Source organism: Corvus kubaryi, unplaced genomic scaffold (genome assembly GCF_017639235.1).
Source record: "Corvus kubaryi isolate FWS band 111438036 unplaced genomic scaffold, C.kubaryi_AGA036_p1.0 114, whole genome shotgun sequence".
NCBI classification, from domain to species: Eukaryota; Metazoa; Chordata; class Aves; order Passeriformes; family Corvidae; genus Corvus; species Corvus kubaryi.
In genome coordinates, this window is record NW_024580653.1 from 55,938 (window position 1) to 77,734 (window position 21,797).

The 21,797-nt window shown below is 55.9% G+C and overlaps 1 protein-coding gene across 1 annotated transcript in view; it reads left to right on the plus strand.

Moving 5' to 3' along the window:
* The first annotated feature begins 1,303 nt into the window (after positions 1-1,303).
* DCHS1 (dachsous cadherin-related 1) overlaps positions 1,304-21,797 on the plus strand; it is a 45,177-nt gene continuing 24,683 nt past the window's right edge. The window contains 3 exon segments of the mRNA XM_042017667.1: positions 1,304-1,549; positions 5,645-7,459; positions 21,598-21,786. Of these exon segments, the coding sequence (XP_041873601.1) occupies positions 5,708-7,459; positions 21,598-21,786 (1,941 nt within the window). The 5' untranslated portion in view covers positions 1,304-1,549; positions 5,645-5,707.

Sequence of the window (21,797 nt, forward strand, 5' to 3'; positions counted from 1 at the left end):
AGATCCCTCTGCAGAGCCTTCCTATGCTCCAACAGATCAACGATCCTGCCCAACATGGCTGAACACATCAGCCTTCTCCTCGTCCCTTGTTACCAGTTTGCCAGTCATGTTTATTGGCAGGGTACACTGTCTTTGACATTTCTTTTCTGGATGACATACCTGTAGAAACTCTTTTTATTTTTCTTTGCATTTCTCTCCAAGGTCAGCTCCAGTTGTGTCTTGGACTTCCTCACAATTTCCCTACATAGCTGGGCAAGGTCCCTGTACTCCTCTTGGGATACCTGTTCCTGTTTCTACTCTCTGTGCATTTCCATCTTGCTCTTTAGTTTGACCAGCAGGTCCTGACTCAGCCATGCCAGTCTCTCGCCTTCCTTGCCTGATTTCTTACACGTGGCGATTGATAGCTGTTGTACTCTACACAAAATGTTATCAAAGGTCTGTCAGAGAAATAAGAGACGTGATAGCTAAGTCAAAGCCAAAGTTGTTAAAACTGGAACAGGCACAAGATTGTAAGGACCATCTGACCATCTCAGAGCACACTGAGCCATGTCCTTCAGTAGAAGATCTTAGCAACAGATGCTAGTCAACAGCAGTTTCTCCACTAAGAAACCAAAGAAGGTCCAGCAGTGGTTATTGGCCTAGAGGCTGCGTGGCTCCAACAGACACAGACACTGCTGAGACCTGTCTTAGAGCAGGGAAAAGCTGCCTCGGTGGCCAAGCCGAGCTGAGGAGCCAGTTGGTGGAGGAGATGCCTGGACAGTCATCAGAGTCTTGTTTTTTTCCCTGGCATAGACTGGTGGAGGCCCAGTCCCTTGTAGCACAGGCACATTGGGTGAGCATCTCCCAGTCTGGACCTTAGGAGCCCTGATGTGAGTCAAGGTGTTGGCAGGTCAGGGGTACTTGAGCTCTGGGTTATGTGCTGAAGAAGCAACTGCGGTAGAGAGGAAAGTATGGCCTGTGATCAATGTCCCCACATGCCCCCAGTGTCGCCACAGCCTCATTTCATCCCCTGCCCAGCCCTCTCCCTGCCCGGTCCCGTCCCACTCCTGCTCCTGCCAACCCCTTTCTCGGGCTCCCGGCGCCCACCGCTTCCTTCCATCTTTCTGTACCCCGGGTCCAGCCCTTTCTCCCTCTCCGTGCCGATCCTGCTCCCCGACCCCTTAGTGCCCGGCCACACCGGCCCACCGCCCGCACCCCCGCCCGCCCGGGGCCGCCTCGAGGCCGCGCTCCGCCGGCGCGCTCCGGTGCAGGGCGGGGAGGGGGGCGGCGGAGGGAGCGGGGGGCTGAGGGCGGCGCTGGGTCGGGTTTCAGCAGGAGCCTTCGCGCCGAGCCAGCGCCGAGCCAACGCCGACCGGCCGCCGAGCGCTCCGCAGGGCTACAGCCGCACCGGGGCGGCCGCGGCACCGGGGGAGCACCGGAGCGGTCGGGGCACTGGAGCGGCCGGTGGTACCGAAGCGACCGTGGCGCCGGAGCAGCGGGGAGGCTGCGGGACGTCGTGGAGGGGCCGGACCCTGCGGGATGTGAACGCCGCCGGCACGGGACGCGCAGTGTAAGTCCTAGCGCCGGGGACTGGCCCTAGCTCGCCCCCGCCCGTTGTCCCGCGCGGTGGCATCGTCGCACGGTGGAACCGGACCGGGACCGGCACCAGGCGCTTTGTTCTGCCTCCGCCGCGGAGACAATGGAGCTGGGGGGGGGGGGAAGGGGGGGACGCGCCCGAGGCGGCGCAACACCGCGGAGCCGCGGCCGGACCGGGCTCGCTGGCGGCTGCCGGGCGGGACGGGACGGGACGGGACTGGGCGCTCACGGTGCCGCTGCAGGGCAGACCCGCCGAGGGAAGGGCGCTCAGCGGAACCGTGGAGGCGCTGGGCGGGGGCTGCGGGCCCGGGCGGAGCGGGGAGCGGGGCTGGCAGAACGCCGGCACCGAGGCCGCCCGGTGCGGGACGTCCGGGAGCGCCAGGGACAGGGAGCGGCAGCGGACGGTGGGCCCGGCGGCTGGGGAGCCCCGGGAGCCCGGAGCTCCGGGGGAGAGCGAGCCTCGACAGCCGGGGGCTCCAGTGTACAGGGAGCAGGCGAGGCCCCGCAGCGTCTTGGCGATGGGCACAATCTGGCAGGGGCCGATGCAGCGCGGGGATGTCCCGAGACGGGGACTGTGGGAATTGGCTCCGGCGCGAAAAAATTTCATTAGACTTTCCTTTGTGGGAGATGCGTTCTGAGAGACACGAGAGCCCGCGGGGAGCTCCAGTACGGCACAAAAATGGGGGATTCACAAGGATGCAGTGGGGCTTAACTGCATCCGCAGGAAAGGACTGCCACCGCCATTCTGACTGCTCGGAGCCCGTATCAGAGGGTCATGAGGCTGTGTGGCCGGGCTGGTAGCGAGCAGAAGAGTGCCGGTCCTGAAAGCCCAGGTGAGAGATGGGAGATGGTAGGAGAGCCAGGAGGCCCGGAGGTGGCTGTAGACAGTGGTAGGCTGAGTAGAGGCTGGAAGCGAGTTGTTAGCCCAAGGCTGCACTGCAGGCAAGTCAGGGCTGTGCATGGTTCCGAGGGCAGATCATCAGAAACTAGAGAGAGAGAATCTGTGTGAATGTACAGGAGGAAAGCATATTCGAGGTCAGTGAGTGGTACTCAGCAAAGAGGGCTTCCTCTTCTGGACTGGAGTCTCAAAAACATCATTACATGAGTCATGGCCTCTCATGTCAGACCGACCTAGGATATGGCATCAGCAGCATCTGCAGCTTTCGTGGAGCCTTTGCACAGCAAGCACTCTGACATCTGTTTGTGGCATGCACAATGGGTGCCGTCTTTCCAGCTCCTCTGCTGGGGCTGCTCTGAGCCCACTTCCCCTCTCTCGTGGCTGATACAAGGCACAAACTGCCACTGGCAGGCAGGCAAGGGTGAACACAGTGGTCCCAATGTTATTCCATATATTTTTTCTTTCGAAATGTCACACATCTGCTAAGTGTAGGCTGGGCTCCCCTGGTGCCCCAGCCTGTCAGCCCTAGGCTTAGATGGATGTTGCAGCTCGCTCCATTTTAGCTGCCCTTCCTGTCAACCTCCTCACCATGGCTGTGGACCTCAAGGACCTATGTGAAGAGATTCTCATCCTGGCAGTTTTCTTCAGAGAGTCCTGCTGCCGTTCTTCACAAGGGATCTCGGTGCCCGGTGGTGGGAGGGACAGAAAGGCAGCGGGGCAGTCTGGCTCACATTACATGGACTGGCCAAGCCAGCCCCTGCACTGAGCTTTCTGCTAACTGAAAGCAGCTGTTCAGATTTCGTGACTCTGCATCCACTGAGGTCACTGCTGTTTCCCTCTGACCCAAGCCTGCAGACCTCATTGTAATGGGGACTGCTGGTACCAAGGTGGCTTCTGCCCACCTCTGGCTGGTGCAGTCTAGTAGCTGTTCAGTTGCACCTCTTGCTGAAAGATAGGCTTGCTGTGAAACTACTCAATTGCATCCGGGGACGATAGAAATAAAAAAGTTTATACAGGCTTTCATCACCAGTTTTCCAGCCCAGGGACCCTAATTTTTGTTCCCTGATTGTGCTAGTGCTCTCAGCTGCTCGTCACGCTCCCCAGATTTGCTTTTCAAGTTTCTCTCCTCCCCGTCAGCAGCCCACAAAGCCTTACTGGCTTCTCAAGAGCAGCATTACTAATCGAACCAGGTGGGCTTTTCCCCATGTCTATGCCCTGATCTCTTCCAGACACTACCCAAGAACTGTTAGCTTCATCCTGTCCTTAGTCACTGAGGTTGCCCCGGGGAATCCTGGCCCTCTACCTGCTTTACTACACTTTATTTTTTTTTTGTCTAAGCTCCTGCCAAGGCTTTAAACCCTCTGCCCTGTCCCTTCCCAGGACCTGAGCAGCTGGAGCACCATTGGAATGGTGCAGTCTCATCACAGAAGCTACCTTGGACCCCATTCCCCCAGCACTGCGTGTTCTGGGGGTAGGCAGTTACCCCTCTGTCTGGGGAATTAGAACTAGCTCCTACAGAGAGACAGACCTGCCTAGGACTACTGAGTTAGTGCAGATTCCCAAATCGCAGCCCACAAAAGTATCTTCTTTTGACTTTTGGTCTTAGGGTATTGTGAGGGTTCTTACTTGCTGGGTGCAAGAAGAGCATGTGCATTTACCTCAGAATGTATGGACAGGCCTGAGACCGGATGCCCACTGAAGTAAACACTTCTTTATGAGTAGAAAATACTTTTGAATGATTTTGTTTCTGTCACTAACTCAGGATTTCCACTGGAAAAAAAAAATCTAGACAGCAGATCTGAGGTAGGAAAGAGGACCCAAGAATACCATCCTATGTTCCCTGGAAAGGGTTAACACTGTCGTGGGGTTTTTTGGTCAAGAGCTGATATTCTTAGTCCCCAAACTAGGCACTGCCAGCCACCTCCATCCCCCAAGACAGGGAGGTTCTTGCTCCTGCATCTGACATGAGCGGCTCCTGAGTGTGGTTATGGGACCAGCAGCAAATGCTTTCAAGAGAGTCCAAGTGTGAGCTCATGCTGCCGCCATCCTTGCAGACCATGAAGCCTCGTTCGCTGGGGCTGAGCGAGTGCTGGGGTTGGTGTTCTTCAGCAGCTTCTTGGCCGCTGGGTTATTCTGGCTGTTATCAGGAGGGGTGGGCAGTGCAGGGGGCTGGCAGCCTGTGGGCACAGGGAGTGTGTCCGGCATATCTGCCGTGTCCGGCTGCAGTGCTGCAGGAGCTATGGCTGGCTGTGCGTCCCTCCCCCACTGCTGCAATGAAATGCAGTTACGGGGGAAAGGGAGGGAAGGAGCCGGAGCCAGCAAGGAGCAGCGAGAAGGAGACAAAGGAGGGGAGTGAGCAGCGGAGGGTGTGGGACGGAGCAGCTGGCAGCTCAGAGGGAGTTGCTGCGTTCCTACTGCACTGCCACCACCCTCCATGGTACCAGCTTGGGGCACCCACAGATCTCCGTGCCAGCCCAAACAATGAGCATGGTCTGATTTTATCCTGGGCATTCCCAGCTGTGGGCACATCCTTTGCAAAACATCCTATTTGATTTATTGTTCACTGGAAGCCCACTCCAGTTCTGTGCTCCCTCCTAGGGACACCAGATTTGCACTTCATGGGTTTTTGGCACCTTTATCCCTGTGGTCTTGAAAGGCACACTGCTGGGGAGAAAGGGGTGGGGGCTAGGGTCTCAACCAGTCACTTGCTGATCTATCTCATAATTTGAGACCAGCTCTTTTCAGGGTGGAGAGGTGCAAGGCTGCTGTTTGCCCAAAAACCTCTGTCCTCTTGCAGACAGGCTCTGAACCTCACAGGAAGAATTCGGCTGTTAAAGACACAGGAGCATGCTGCCCTGGGGCAGCTGGTGCCACTGTTGCCAGGCAGGCAGTGGCTGGAAAGAGCACTTGAGGATGTAGGAAGCACCTAGGTGACAGGGTTCTAGCTGCTCACCTCGGTGCACTGTCAGGTGTGACCTGCTGGGCTGACTCCAAGTGCTGTCCCAGGCCTTTGCTCTGGGCAATCTCTGACATTGTCACATTCGCTTCTTGTGAGGGACTGGTGATACACAGTGATTGGGCAGCAGGCACCTGGCAGGCCTTCTCTCTCCAGGCTTTTTTTTGTTCTTCCTTTGCTCCCTCTTAACCAGTATCCTCTGGTCTGCATTCCAGGCAGGATTAAAGTGAACTCTGCAAAGGAGATCAAGCCACCCTCTGCTCTGCTGGTTGCCAGCCATGGAGCAAATGAAGAGGTCAACAATGCTTCTGCTGGAGCTGCTTATTCTTGGGGGCCTGAGAGCAGGGATGGGCTCTGCTGTCCTGGGCACCCTGGATCTACAAATAGATGAGGAGCAGCCAGCTGGCACCATCATTGGGGACATCAGTGCTGGCCTACCCCCTGAAACTAGTGCCTACATGTATTTCATCTCAGCACAGGAGGGCAGTGGCGTCTCCACTGACTTGGGGATAGATGAGAATACTGGGATCATCAAAACAGCTCGTGTCCTGGACCGGGAGACTCGGGACCACTACAGCTTCATTGCTGTCACCCCGGAGGGCATCACGGTAGAAGTGAACATCCAAGTGAATGACATCAATGATCATGCCCCAGCCTTTCCCAAACAGCACAGCACCTTTCAGATCCCAGAGCACACACCCATTGGCAGCAGGTTTCCCTTGGACCCAGCCTTTGATGCTGACAGTGGCCTCCTGAACACACAAGGCTATATGATTAAGGGAGGGAATGTGGGGCAGGCCTTCTGCCTGGAAACGCGTCGAGGACCCAATGGGGTCCTATATTTGGACCTGGTGGTCAGCAATGTTCTGGATCGGGAGAACCGTTCGTCATACTCATTGCTGTTGGAAGCCTATGATGGTGGTTCTCCTCCCCGGAGCACCCAGATGACACTGGATGTGTCCATTCAGGACATCAATGACAATGCTCCCAGCTTCAACCAGAGCCGCTATCATACACTCATTTCAGAGAATCTGAAACCTGGCAGCAGCATCCTGCAGGTCTTTGCCTCTGACGCAGACGAAGGTGACAATGGGGATGTGATTTATGAGATCAACCGACGGCAGAGCGATCCTGACCAGTACTTCACCATTGACGCCCGGACTGGGGTCATCAAGCTCAACAAGGGTCTGGACTATGAAGTGAGGAAGGTGCATGAGCTGGTGGTGCAGGCAAGGGATAAGGCTGTCCATCCTGAGGTCACCACAGCCTTTGTCACTATCCATGTGCGTGACTACAATGACAACCAGCCCACCATGACTATCATCTTTCTGAGTGAGGATGGCTCCCCACAGATCTCAGAGGGAGCTCAGCCTGGACAGTATGTGGCACGCATTTCTGTTTCCGATCCAGACTATGGAGAGTACTCCAATGTCAATGTCACACTGGAGGGAGGAGACGGCAAGTTTGCCCTCACTACCAAGGACAACATCATCTATCTGATCTGTGTGGACCAACTTCTGGATCGGGAAGAAAGAGACTCCTATGATCTGCGGGTGACAGCTACTGACTCAGGAACACCCCCGCTCCGGGCAGAATCGGCCTTTGTGCTGCAGGTGATGGATGTTAATGACAATCCCCCGCTCTTCGACCAGCAGGAGTACAAGCAGAGCATCCCTGAGGTGGTGTACCCAGGCAGCTTTGTCCTGCAGGTGACAGCTCGTGACAAGGACCAGGGTCCCAACGGAGAGGTGCAGTACAGCATCCTGCATGGCCGTGACACCCACTCTAGCTGGTTTACCATTGACCCTGCCACTGGCATCATCACCACTGCTGCCCCACTGGATTATGAGAAGGACCCTCAGCCTCAGTTCACTGTGCTGGCCACAGACCGGGGAACCCCTGCCCTCTCTTCCTCAGCTGTGGTGCACGTGGCCTTGCAGGATGTCAACGACAATGAGCCGGTGTTCAGGAGTAACTTCTACAATGTGTCCCTGAAGGAGAACACCCCTGTTGGGACCTGCTTCTTGCAAGTAGGTACAGATATTGAGGCCTGAGCTTGTGGGGGGCACGGCCAGGGCTGTGAGCAGCTTGGGGTGGGAGACCTGCCACTGCAGGGTGCTTGGTGCAGGTGTCATGGCTTTGATGGGCAGCGTTTGCAGCAGGAATGCTGGAGCAGAGATCCCCACACTTGGTGTGAGTCTGGAATGGGGCCAAGCCATGTACGCCCTTTCTGTGTGCAAGGAGTGAGCAATGCCACTGACATCGGCCACACTGCAAGGCTGCCCATCGTGCAGAACACAGTGTGGGCCTCTCTTGAGGTGGGTCCTGCTGTGCGAGGCCTTGCTTGCATCAGTGTGGAGCTGCCTTGCAGCCGGGACACTCAAAACGGAGTTCGGGAACATGATACTGCCTCTGGCAAGCTGCCTGTAGCCAGGCTTCAAACTTCCCTCTCCCCCTGTGTGGTCATTAGCCCAAGTTCATCAGTGTTGGTAAAGCTGGCTGTGGTCATTAGCATTAATTATGCTAATGAGTTAATGAGCTGAGACACTACTGCTGCACCAGCCTTTATGTGGCAAGAGGTTGCAGCTGGAGTGAGAGAGCTGCTGGGCCTCCAAAGCTCTGTGACCCTTTGATGAGCTAGCGATACCATTTGGATTCTGTGTGTTCTGTGTTCCCTGTGTTTGGTGTTTCTGTCCTGAAGCCCTGGTTCCTGGGGACAGGTGATGCCAGCTGCCTGAGTTGGGATGAGGGCAGGTGTTGGGGTGCAGTGAGACACTGCCAACCATTGCAGCATCCAGGCTGTCCGCTGGGACAAGCCCCAGTGGCACTGGGGGCACTTCTTTGCTGGAGGTGTGGGGCACGGGGATGTCTGGCTGGGACCATGAGAAGCTTTGGTGCCAGGCTGGCGAGAGGTGCCCAAGGGGCCAGGAAGAGCAGGAATTCTGGGGTCCATAGGACAAGGCCAGAGGAGGTCCTATGACTTGGCCAGGAAAAAGGGTCTCTAGGTCAACCTGGAGGAAAATTTGGAGCTGGCAAGAAAGAACGGCTTATGGGTGCCCTGTGGGTACACTGCAGGGGCATGGGGGGTTTGAGTGTGGGCTGGGGAGGGTGGGCTGTGCAGTGTGTGTGTGGGTACATGCAGGTGACTGACGGTGTGGGGTGGGAGTGCTGGAGAGGGGCTGCTTGGGGAATCAGTGCAGGGAATGGGGTAGGACTGTGGCCGGAAGGAGGAACTGGGTGGGAGCAAGGGCCAGGTGTGGAATAGAGAAGGCATGTGGGGCAGGGGCAAGTGTAGGATGGCATAGATCAGGGGGCTTGGGGACGGGTTAAGGTAGGATTAGGGGGAAGTCTGGGCAGAAGAAGTGAGTGGGAGATGAGAAAGATGCAGGTCAGGGGAGATTTGGGTTTGATGTATGCAGGGCAACGCTACACACTGTCCCGGTCTGAGGTGAGTAGGGATGGGGCAGGGCTGGGGACAGAGATGGGGAAGGGGTCAGGGGTGGGTTCAGGGACAGGGTCAGAGCAGAGATGCTGTGTGTCCTTGCGTGAGCGTGGGCGTGCAGGGGCGTCTGGGTTGCACAGCCCCCGAAGGGAGGCCCCCCTCTTTCCTTGTCCGTGCCTTCCTGCTTAGTGCTGCTCGCCGTGTGGGAAGGCGTTCTGGAAATGCAATCGGAGATGGCAGCTGGGCTCCTGACTTCGAGTGCGAGGCCAGGCTGGAGGGAGAGCGCACCCTGCAGAAGAGCTGGGGCTGTGGGGCACACCCAGAAGAGAGTCCAGTGCGTGGCTGCCTGGCTCTGGCAGGGGCCAGCCTGGCTCTGCGCTGTGCAGGGGACAGGGCTGGCCTGGTGGCTGGTAGTGACCAAGGCTTGGCTACATTTCGATGTCTTGGCTTAGTCCTTGTGTTTCGTTTGGAAGCAGCGTGTCTGGGCTGAGCGCAGGTAAGTCCCACGCGGCCTCGGCGCAAAGCAAACAGCTCACACATCTGCTGCTGCTTCCTCTGAGCCGGGAAATGTGAGAGGATGGGAAAGGAGGCTGGCCAGGCCGATGGCTTGATCGAGGACGCAGCAGGAGCCAGCCGAGACTGGGAGCTGGGCAGAGCCAGGTCAGGGAGCCCTGGGCTTGGAGCACAGCTGCCTGGCATGACCACCCTGTTGCCTCAAGGAGGAAGGCTCCAGAGGTGCTGCCAGGCCTCACGGTGGCCAGTGCCCAGCACTGTCCCCCCACAAGGTTGCCCGTGTCAGGTGTGCTGCCCCCAGAGCCCTTTTGTGCCATTGCTCCTGCTTGACTCCATCTCTCTATGGCTTCCAGGCATTGGGGCTCACCCTGCCTCGGGATGGTAAAGCATCTCTGTCGAGGTCTGGGTTTTGTCCAGACCCACACAATGGTCACGAGAGCTCAGGTCATGGGCAGGCCCTGCCAGATGATGTACAGGACACAGGACAATCACCTAGGTCAGCACAGAACTCAGTGGGTTCACTTCTCTGTCGGTCTGCCACATTTTCAAGCAGAAAAGCCTGGGAGGACCAGGTCTATTTTCAGACAGTGATGTCTGCTCTCCATGGGCAGGACAGAAAGGTGAGGAAGGAAGGAGTCCCTGCGAGTGAGCAGGAGAGACCTGAAGAATCATTACAGATCCCCTGCTCCCTTGTAGACTCCGTTCTGTCTGCTGGGTCAGTCTTTGTGTCTGGGTACGAACAGGGATGAACAGGCATGAGCGGAGCAGGTTGTTGGCCTGAGCTTCCAAGAAAGAAAAAGGAACTCATAACATCTTCTCTGTTTATTACTCGTGTTTACTGTGGGCCAGGTCCCACAGTAGCAGACTGAGCATGAAGCAAAGGAAATTGCAAATTCACTGTTCAAATCTGAGATGAGAAAGAAACACCGGCGGAGACAGAGCCTAGGGTACCAGTGAACACGAGACCAGCAGAAAATGGAGCAGAAGACAGTCCCCAGCTGGCTGCCTTGCTCCTCTCTGCTGCCATGAGCTGATGATGCAGCAGCTTTAGGGCACTGGACCACATTCCAATGCTGTGGTCTGTGATGTGAAGCACTGCTCTGGTATAAATTCACCCTGCTAGTTTAAATTTGTTTTAAAAATTTGACTGTGTACCAGCATACTGCATGTATGGTCAGATAGTGTTTTTCTGGGACTTTCTGACTTTTCATGCTAAATCAAGTATTGTCTGTGCTCTGGCAGAGAGAACTGTGAACCCTGTCTGGTGAGCATGGGCTGACTGAACAGCAACCTGAATGACATGGAATGGTGGATTATTGATTCTTGCATAGATCCAATATTGATGATTTTGGAACCAGGGTTTACATACTCTCTTTGCACCCATACACACAAATGTTGGGGAACATCAGAAATGAAAAGCTGACCAGCAATGCACCTAATGTAGAGTCTCCGTGGTTTTGAGGACAGGTCTGATGAGGTTTTGGTTCTGATTTGTGATTCCATGGGACATTCATGGGCAGTGCTGCATGCATAGCACTGGGACAACCCCATGGGCTGTGCCCCAGGGAGGAAGATTTGCATGAAGAGCTGTAGGCTACACCAGGCCACATACATTACATTACCAAAAGAGAGTCTGGAGGGCTAATCCTGATGCCTTGGTTGTGCTGCCAAAGGGGCAGCTCTGAGGGGACATGGAGCAGTATAAGGACTAATGCTCACCAGCTTCAGTCAAGGAAAGTGGTAGGAGGAAGGGGAGCATTGCTGCCTGCATTTGTGTTCTTAGGGCAAGGGATTTAGCATCAACCTATTTTCAGAACTTTGCACAACATAGAACAGGCCTCCCCCTCCTTAGAAACAAGAAGGCAAGCTTTCCAAAGCAAAATGGGGAGACGCCTGTGAGTGTGCTGGGGAGCGGAACGAGGGGAGGGATAGCATCCCAGTCCTGAGGAGCAGGCTGCCATGTAGAAGGATCTAGGGGTACACAGGAGTGTGGTCATGGGGGAGATGCTGGTACATGGGGAGGTTGTGGGGGGAGGTGAGTGCTGTTGTTACCGCCAGAAGAGCTGCATTTGTTCCAAATTCCTGTGAAAGTTATTTCCTTGCGCTGCCAGCAGCCTCCTCCTGGGCTTGGCACAGCAGCCAGCGCCATGATTAATTCAAGTAGCATTTCCCCTGGAGCTGCAGCAGCTTTTCCACTGCAGCTGAGAGGCCCCAGCCCCTCGCGCTCTTCTCCCCCCATCCTCTGCTCCTCCTCCCAACCCCCTTGAACAGCTCCCTCCTTCCTCCATGCAATCCCCAGCCCCCTCACAGCTGCCCCTTTTCCTTTACCTCTGCTTCAGCTCTAGGCCCCTCAGAACTCCTCTTTCTACCACTGCCCTTGCTCACACAGCTCCCTCCTCCATGCCTACCCACAGACTCACCCATGCCTGCTGCCCTCTGGAGGGCCAGTCCTCCTGCCCCCCTTCCTATGGCCCCAGCCACCAGCATGCCCCCCCTCCCCCAGTTTCTGCTCCCTCTTGTTCTCCCCACACCCCTTGGTCAGTGCCAGCTGCAGTTGTCTTCTCCTCCAGGACCCTTGCCACTGTGACTCAGGACAGCTCTCCTCCACCTGCATAGCCCTTGGGACATGGCAGCCTCTGCCTGCTCCCTGTGGAATCCCAGAATGGTTTAGGTGGGAAGGGATCATTCAGTTCCAACCCCCTGCCATGAGCAGGGACACCTCCCACTGTCCCAGGCTGCTCCCAGCCCCAATGTCCAGCCTGGCCTTGGACTCTGCCAGGGATCCAGGGGCAGCCACAGCTTCTCTGGGCACCCTGTGCCAGGGCCTTCCCACCCTCACAGGATGAACTTCTTCCCAATATGCCATCTAATCCTGCCCTCCATCAGTCGGAAGCCATTCTCCCTTGTTCTGTCAGTCCAGGCCCTTGCCCAAAGTCCTTCTCCAGCTCTCTTGGAGCCCCTTTAAGCCCTGGAAGGGGGTCTAAGTTTTCCCTGGAGCCTTTTCTTCTCAAGGTTGAACACCCCCATCTCTCCCAGCCTGTTTCCAGAGCAGCTCCATGTCCTCCTGATGTTGGGGGCCCCATCCCTGCCTTGCTCCCTAGGCTCACCCTGCCTGGCATGCTCAATCTTGTGCTGACCCCAGCCAAGTCTCTCCTGCACATCTCACTGATCTACATCCCATCTTGCTGCATAGACCTTCTCTGAGAACTCCCTGCCTGAGCTCCACATGGCTGAAACCCAGCCCCACACCCTGGTTTGGGGTCATTCTGGCTTCAGTGCCCCCCAGGGCCCTGCCATTTCTGCCCTGTGCTGTGGCTGCCCCCTTCAAACCCCCCACCTTGAGCACTCTTCCCTGCATAGCCCAGCTTCCCAGCCCTGCTCTGCTCCAGGATTCCCTGCCCTTTCTGCTTCTCAGCTTCCAAGTCCCATTCAGCTCCTGCACCTTCCATTGGGCTTCCTGTGCCTGGTAGCTCCTGGCTGCAGATGCCATTTCACCAGTGAGGACACCTAGGTTCCCAAGTAGGAGCCTCATTCCTTGTACCTCTGTGCCTTAGTCTGTCCCTGTGCTTGGAGGCCCCTGGGCTCCCAGCAGGGTGCTATGCACTCCCAGGCTCCCTCACCTCTTGTCCAGCCCCACCATCCACATCCTGCCTCCCTGCCAGTGTCTGTGGTTAGCCCACATCCCCTCATCCTCGGAACTGAAGGCTTTACCCCATCTCAGAGCAGTGCTGGAGGCCATTGGCAGCCCCTGCTCCCCATGCCCAGCTGCACGTGTTTCTGGCAGCCCTGTGTCTGTCAGAGAATCACAGAAGGGTGGAAAGGGCCCTTAAAGCCCATCTTGTTCCACTCCCTGCCATGGGCAAAGACACCTTCCACTAGACCAGGTTGCTCCAAGCCCTGTCCAACCTGGCCTTGAACACTTGGGGGATGGGGCAGTCACAGTCCTCTAGGCAGTGTGGAGGCCTTGGCTGTGGGACCACCAGCCAGACTCCTGCCTGTGTCTGGGGCATTGGGGATCCAGCTGTGTGAGCCAGCAGTGCTGGCAGCTGCCCTGGGGCTCCCTGGACAGGGGGCTCCGGCAGCCATGGGCTCTGACCCTCGCCTTGGCCACGTGTGCTGGACTGTTGCTGGGCCGAACCCTGACCCTGCTCCCTCCCCTGAGACCCGAGTGTGCTGGAGGCTGAGACAAAGCCCTGGAGCCAGGAATGGCTCCTGAAATAGCCGCGTGGCCGCTCCCTGGCTGCTTTTAGCTGGTCAGTGGCTGTGCCAGGGCTGGGAGGGCAGGACGCCTGGCACGCACTCAGGCGCAGGGAGCCGTGCGTGGGATCGCTGACCACACTGGCGCCAGCCTCCCCTCCTCTCCCACCAAGAGCCGTCACTCAGAGGGGCGGGAGCCCCAGAGCCAGATGTTTGCCAAAGCCACAGCATAACATGTGCGCAGCAGAGCCCCAGCCATGGCCAGGCTCCAGATGAGTTCCCTGCCTGCTGACTGTGCTGGCTGGAGTAGGGAGGATGGCCGAGGAATGGAGGCCCGAGCTGCTGAGCAGTGCTCCATCACTTTACAGCACTGTGGGCTGGGCAGGGGTACACAGGTCAGCAGGAGGGCTGTGAAGGCAAGAGGTGTGTGCGAGGGGCTCTGGTGATATGCTTGAGATGGGTCTATGGGAAGGGGCAGCTTTGACTCCCACGGGCGATACAGCTGAGGACCTTGGCGTGGGGCTGTACTTCATGCATCCCCATCTCCGGGAAATGTAAGAAGTCTGTCGTGCCTTGGCTCCGCTTGTCCCTCCTGTCTTGCTGGGGAACTGGGAGGAGGGTGTGAAATAGCAAGGCCTCGATGCCCGTCACGGCCCTCCCAGGTCTCTGTTCAGTGGGGAGAGGCACACTGGGCCAGGACCCCGTTTCCTTTTCAAAGTCTGGTGCTCTTGTTTCTTGCTGCCTAACCCTGAGTCATCTTGCTGTTCTCCTTTGTTGTCCTCTTCTGCTCTGTGGTGGCCACAGCACTCCCACCACATGCTCTTCTGCCCAGCTGCAAGGCACTCCAGCAAAGCCTTCTCACCACACCTGCAGGGAAGGAGGGGCAGGTAGTGGATGCTGCTGCCCGGTGTGGTCAAGGCTGCTGTGCAGGGACAGGGAAGCAGATCAGCTCTCTGGGAACAATTTGAGCTAAATTGGCTAACTGGGATGTTCAGGAGAGTCTTTGGCTGGAGATCACACAATGGTTGAGTTTGGAAAGGACCTCTTGAGATAATCTAGTATGCACAAGCAGCACCATCCAGAGTTGATTGTCCAGGACATCCCCACTTCCCTGGGCAACCTCATAAAGGAGAAGTGCTTCCTGATCTTCAGAGGGACTCTCCTGTGTTCCAGTGTGTGGCCATGTCCTCTGATCCTGACACTGGGCACAACTGGGAAGAGCCTGGATCCATCCTCTTGTTGCCCTCTCCCGTATGGATTATACCCCTTCTCCAGGATGAACCATCCCTGTTCCCTCAGTCTTTCCTCACAGGAGAGGTGCTCCAGTCCCTTCATCATCTTTGTGGCCCTTCACCAGACTCTCTCCAGTATGGCCATCTCTCTCCTGTATTGGGGAGCCAGGGCTCCAGCTGTGGCCTCACCACTGCTGAGGAGAGGGGCAGGATCCTCTCCCTGACCTGCTGGCCACACTCATCCTGATGCTGCCCAGGATACCATTATGTTTTCTTGCAGCAAGGGCACATTGCTAGCTCATCTTCAAATTGGCACCCAAGAGGACCTCTTCTGCTAAGCTGCTCTCCCGTGGTATGGCCCTCAGCATATACTGGTGCAGGGGATTGTTCCTTTCCCGAGGCACAACTTTGCACTTTCCCTTGTTGAACTTTAGGAGGCCTCTTGTCCTTCCCTCCAGCCTCTTAAGGTTGCTCTAGATACAGCATGACCCTCTGGCATATCAGCCACTCCTCCCAATCTGGGGTCATCAGCAAGCATCCTGAGGGTACACACTGCACCATCAACCAGGTCGTTAATGAAGAGGCCAAACAGGACTGGACGCAGGATTGACCCCTGGGGTACATTGCTAGCTACTGGCCTCCAAGTAGACATTGTGCCCCTGATCACCACTCTCTGGACAGGAGCTGCTCAGCTGGTTTTCAGCTGAATGAGGATCTTACGGGGGAGAGTGTCAAAGAACTTAGTGCACTTCAGGTTGAGAATATCCACTCCTTTTCTGTCATCCACCAGCCCAGTCTTTTATCAAGTGGATCAAGCATGACTTGTCCTTAGGGGAAGCCGTGCTCACCACTCCTGATGATTTTCTTGTCCTTCCCATGCATAAAAATGGTTTCCAGGATTAGCTGCTCCATCAGTTTTCCAGGAATCAAGGTGAGGCTGATTGTTCTGTAGTTTCCTGGGTCCTTTTTCTTACTCTTGAAGATAGGAAATAGATTGACCTTCCCACGGTCTTCAGGTGTTGCAGTGAACCATGGTTCAGCTGGACCAGGGGACTGAAAGGTCCAGTGGTTTGATGCTTCTACAGCCCAAAGCCTTAATAGAGCACCCAAAAAGCTGTGAAAAATACATAAATCTGTGCCTTACCAGCGGCCCCAGCTCTCCCTTCCCCATATTTCTCATATCTGGCCGCTTTTCCAGAGAGGTCTAGGTTATTCGGCAGATAATTGGTTTCTGTTACTCCTCCCCACCTACCCCTTCCCCATTTGCTGTAATCCCTTCTCCCTGCCTTTGTAACACCCCCTGGTTGATGTATCATTGGGTACTGTGTGTTTTCCACGCCCGTTCTGTCGTACAAAACTGCCCTGCAAGCCACCTGGCTTGGTCTTGTCTTCGTGGCTTTTGCTATACTCCAATAAATCCCCTACCCCCCACGAAGGAGTCCCTCTGCTTTATCCTACCTCCTTCATGTGCACTAGCCATCGGGGTGTGAGGCGAGCCCTAGCTGGGGATTCACCCGTTCTCCCGCGCACCATGACCGGTCTCCATCCAGCCCCCGCCCGGGGCAGGCAGGAGTTTGCTCAGTGCCAGGACAGAGAGCTGGCCCGAACGGCGCTGTAGCATTCAGGCACTTCCCAAACACTATGACTGAGCAGAGATTATTGTGAGGGGCCTGGCAGTGTTGTCTTTCACCCTGGTCTCTGAGACCTGAGATTCCTGAAGACCTGCCTTACTAGTGGAGAGTAAGGGAAAGAGGGCATTAAGTACCCTAGTCTTTGACATGTGCTGTGTCACCAGGTCCCTAGTCTCCTTCAGCTGTGGGCCTACATTTTACCCAGCATTCCTTTTGTCACCCATGTACTTATAGAAGCCCTTCTTGTTGACTTTGACATCCCTTGCCAGATTCAAATCCAGTTGGGAATTGGATGCCAACAGCCGCGTTCCCATGTAATTACACTGATCAGTGAGTGATTTCAGCAGAAGTGTTCCCCAGATGTGTTGCCCAAACCCTGCCATGGTAGCAGCTTCTTCTACACCTCTCAACAAAGTCATCAAAACACAGCATTGGGGTCATCCCCTGGGTTCCTTAACGTATCTTCTGGCCTCATGGGCACATGCCTGTTCATTTGCATCCATTATCTGACAGAAAGGATGTATTTCCTCTGTCACTTTCATCCAGATCCTTTCCCTTGTCATGGCCCCCAGGCAGAGCACTGGTCATGAACCTCTGCCCTGGAGCCTGTCTTCCAACCTGTCTTTGACCCACCTGATTTCCCAGCCCTCCACACTGTAACATCCTGCCTTGAATATGAGGGTTGTGGGAGAAGGTGTCAAAATCCTTCCTAAAGTCAAGGCAATTGTCACACACAGCTGTCAGCCCTTTGACCCCAGATCCCATCACTCCACCACAGAGAGCAAACAGGATGGTCAATCCACGATGGCTCTTCCCTTCCAGGATCTTTCATGTGACCTAATACATACTACAAGACCCACTCCATGATTCTCCCAGGCCCCAAAGTGTGGCTGACAAGAATGTAGACCCTTAGATGATCCTTTTGGCCTTTGTTGAAGGTGAGGCGTGGTATTTGCTTTCCTCCAGCTGTCAGGGATCTCCCCTGATCTGCACCATGTGTGAAGAGCAGCCCTACAAATCCATTTCTGTCAGCATCCATTGATGCAGCCTGTTGAGTCCCATGGATTCACGTGGATCAGTCTCTCTAAAGAAAACGGACTCTATCTTCACCCCTTTCTGGTAGCTCTCTGAACGCCTCTGAACAGCGTGTAGGCGTGGGAGGCTGGCAGAGACCAAGGTGGAGGAGGCACTGAGTGTTCCAGTCTTACCTGAGCCTGCTGCTGCTAAATCACTGACCACACTCAGAAATGGGCCCTTCTTCAGCCCTTTACTACCAGCGCAGTGGTAGAGGCTCTTCTTGGCACACTCAGGCTTGAACTTTGACTTTGCTGACATGCTCCTGACATGCCTGGCAATGTTTGTAGATTCCTACTATGTATCTTGCCTTCGTGCCCATCTCAAAGAATTGTGGAATGGTTTGGGTTGGAAGGGACCTTAAAGATCTTCTCGTTCCACCCCCCTGCCATGAGCAGGGACACCTTCCACTAGACCAGGTTATTCCAAGCCCTGTCCAACCTGGCCTTGAACACTTCCAGGGATGGGGCAGTCACAGCCTCTCTGGGCAACCCAAGAGCCAGGGCCTCCCCACCCTCACAGGGAAGAGCTTCTTCCCAATATCCAATCTGTCAGTGAGAAGCCGTTCTCCTTTGTCCTGTCTTTCCAGACCCTTATAAATAGCCTCTCTCAGTCTTTCTTGTCAGCTCCCTTCAGGTCCTGGAAGGCCACAATTAGGTCACTCCAAAGCTTCTCTTCTCCAGGCTGAACAATCCCAGTTCTCTTAGCATACACCACCTTTTGCATGGCAGCTTAGCCCTGAGGCCCCTGCTTACCCCAGGCCATCTGCTGACGTCTCTGTGTTTTCCTGAGCACTGGGATGGACTGTTCTGGAGTGTGCTGTCCTGAAGGCTTGCCAGCTCTCCTGAGCTGCCTTGGTCTTCAGTGCTGCCTCCCATGAGATCCCTTTCATCAACCAGTTCCCTGTGAAAGCTGAAGTCTGTCTTGCAGTCCAGGGTCTGTACTCTGCTTCTCTTCTTCCTCACTCCTTTTAGGATCCTGAATCTGCTGCTTCATGGCCACTGCAGTCACAGCTACTGCCAGCTGCCACATCCCCAGTTAGTACTCCGTTCTAGTGAACAGCAGGTCCAGCGGCATGCCATCCCTGCATGGCAGGGACATTGCAAGTCTTGGGGAGACCAGGGGTCTGTGATCCTGGTTTCCTCAGGTACTGCTGCCTCCTTGGCAGCTTCAAGTCAGGAGTCTCCTGGCAGAGCATTGATGTCCTTGTGCTTAAATGCTTTAGTGGCTGTGCAGACCCTGTTCAGAAGTCAGAGGTGAGAGTGAGAGGGTGATAGGGCCGCCATTCAGGCTCAGAGGCCTGGCTCCTGCTCCCACATATTCAAGCAGCAGGACTGGCACAGCCCCAGTGGAGAGCTTCCTGGGCAGTTCCAGAGGCAGCTTGACCCTGTTTCCCTCTATTTTTCAGGCAAACATCAGGAGTCTCATGAGTGAGCTGCAGTAAAGCCAGCTGTGAATCCAAGATTTGGGGCGGATGCTAAATACAGAGCCTGGGGCTGCCCCGCATTAGCTTCTAGCAAAGTTCCTGGAAAAATATCCATGCTTGGTTTAAAAATTTCCACAAGTGGTGAACTCACCGCAGGCCTTAATGAGCCCTTTTGGTGGCTAATTGCCCTCATAGCTAAAAATGTGTCCCTGTCCCAGACTGCGTGTGCTCTGAGTCTGCAGCAGCACATGCCAGCTGAAATGAGGTGGTTGCCATACCTGGTGACTGGTGGACCCCTGTGATGTCTCTCAGGAGTCCCTAGGAGGCATCACCCAACTGCAGTGGAGATCCTGCTGTCCCTGGGACTCTCCAGGCCCTGCTGAGCCTGGGCCACCCACAGGCAGTCAGCCAGCCCCATCCCATGGGATTCACACATGGGATATCAGCAGTCTGCAGGCAGGGAGCTGGGACTGGGGGTGCACCAGCCACAGCCCCCCTCCCTCTGCACACAGTGGCAGAGCACAGAGCAAAGTGTCCAGTGGCCCCAAACTCAGCCAGCACTGTTACCTGGTCCAGCAGGTGTTTGATGTTCCTGTGGCTTTTCTCTAGGCACCAGTTTAGCATCACTGATCCAAGGGAGACAAGGCAGACAAGGGCTCCAGTTGTGGTTGCACCAGTGATGTGACCTCTCTTAGACCCCGTGTAGGCTCATATGGGCAGAGTTTTGTGTTGGACCGGTGGTCCACAGATGGTCCCACCACAGGATGGGAAGGTGAAGCACTAGATACATGGGATACCTTGTCCTGGCTGCACAGCCAGGGCTGCTTCTGATACCAGACTGCTGGCTCCACCAGTTATCTTGCTGGAAGCTGGCTCTGGGTACCAGGAAGCTGCCAGGGAGATGGTGCTGCACTACGCATTAGTGAGAGCTCCCCTGTTCCTAAAACCTGACCCAGGGCTTGTGGCAGGAAGCTGGATATTCCCCCTTTGGGTACTCCCAAGGTTAGCACCCATCAGAAGATGGTTACAGTGGGGAAGTGAGGCTCTTCTGGAAGCATCAGCCCCTGGCCTAAGGAGCCTGAAGCTACTATTTTACTCTGCAGCAGAGCGTGTTGCTGTATAGTGATTAAAGCAGCTGACGTGCATTTTGGGTAATTTTCAGAGTGAGAAGTAGTTCATTTTGAAGGAAAGAAAAGTCTTAGTTTACCATATAGTACCTATTCCAGTCACTGTGGCAGCTGATCAGTTTCATATGCGTTTCCGTCTGCAGTGGTGGAGAAGGCTGGCAGCTGATCCAAGGAATAGCAGAGGCACACCAGGGTGTGGGTACAGGGCTGTATCCTGGGCATGGCAGAGGCACATTGGGGTGTGGGTACAGGCTGTACCCCAGTAATGACAGCCAACATGGACCCAGTGTACTGGTAACCTGCGTATGAGCTCCAGTGATGTCAGTGAAGTCAGATTTGTACTCTCTGCTGAGCAGTTCCCCAGGAAGATGGGCTGGGGCAGTGGGGAGGGGGGCGGTGAGCTCTGAGTGGCAGATGGGTCCAGTTTCCCAAAGTGCCTCCTGACCCAGTTCTGTCACAGCACCTGTGTTTCCAAGTGCTCTGCAGCTGGAGTGGGGAGGGGGGATCCTGTTCCATGGTGCTTCTTCTGGCAGCTGCTGCAGGGTTGGGGAGCAGATCCTCTGCACAGGAGCTTAGTGCTCACTGGAGATGTAGTCTCGGTTTCTCCCTGAGGCAGCCCCTCAGACCACAGGCAGCAGGGCTGGTGGGGGTGTCTCAGGTGCTGCCTCCCCTTCCTGGTCGGGACAGGGTGGTCCCATCCCTGCCCAGTTGACTGTTCCCTCCGGGCCCAGCTGTTCTGTGTCCCCTTACCCTTGTTCCTCCATCCCTGATGACTGGGCTTGCAGCCCCCAGCCGGGCCCTCTACTTGGCGCGCGCGTGGCGTTCCTGCACTCCTCATGCGGGAGCCGAGGCCCCATGGCTGCTGCGGGGAGGAGCTGTGGCTGACGAGGCCTGAACTCCACTTCACCCGGGCCTGGCCCAGCTGCCTTCCCCCAGCTCTGTCCCCCAGCTTTGTTCTCCATGGAGCTCCCAGCTGGTGGAGGAGCTGTGGGCAGGGATGTGGAGTCAGGAGTTTGTTTCTGCTGACCTGAGCTCTGTAGGAGCCCAAGGAGGAGCTGGGGAGGGCAAGCAGGGAACAGCATTCATCCTCCTGCTACGTCTGTCACAGAGGGTGCAGTTCTTGTGCTACAAGCAACGTCAGACTGGACTGTCACAGAGCAGTGCCACCCTCCATCCTCTTGCCCAGTGTCTGGGACTGCTAGACACAGAGCTCTGAGAGCAGGACAGAGCCAGGGCCACAGTGACAGGACTTTCTTCCTGTCCCATCCTGAGTGTCTTTGCAGAAAAGAAGGAACAGAGGTGCAGGGGCTGCTGCTGCTGCGGTGCTGCATGTTCTGCAGAAGAAGCAGTGGCTGGTCTGGGACAAGAGCCACAGTTGCTGTCACACTGCGTCATGGTGGCCAGCTGTGAGGATGGTGTGGCGACTGTGGCTGTGGAGTAGAGGGTGGCACTGGGGTGGGGTGGGGGTGCTGGGCTGGGTCTGGCTGGTGGTCTGTTCTGTTCAGATAGTGCCTTCCCTCACACAGGTGACAGCCACAGATGCAGACAGTGGCGCATTTGGCTCCCTTTCCTACTCCATTGGCTCTGGCATTGGCAGTGTTGTCCCCACACAGTTCAGCATTGACAAGCACTCAGGGCAGCTATGCACAGTGCAGCCCCTGGACCGCGACGAGGGCACATCTGCCTACGACTTCACCATCACTGCTGTGGATGGGGTGAGTGCTAG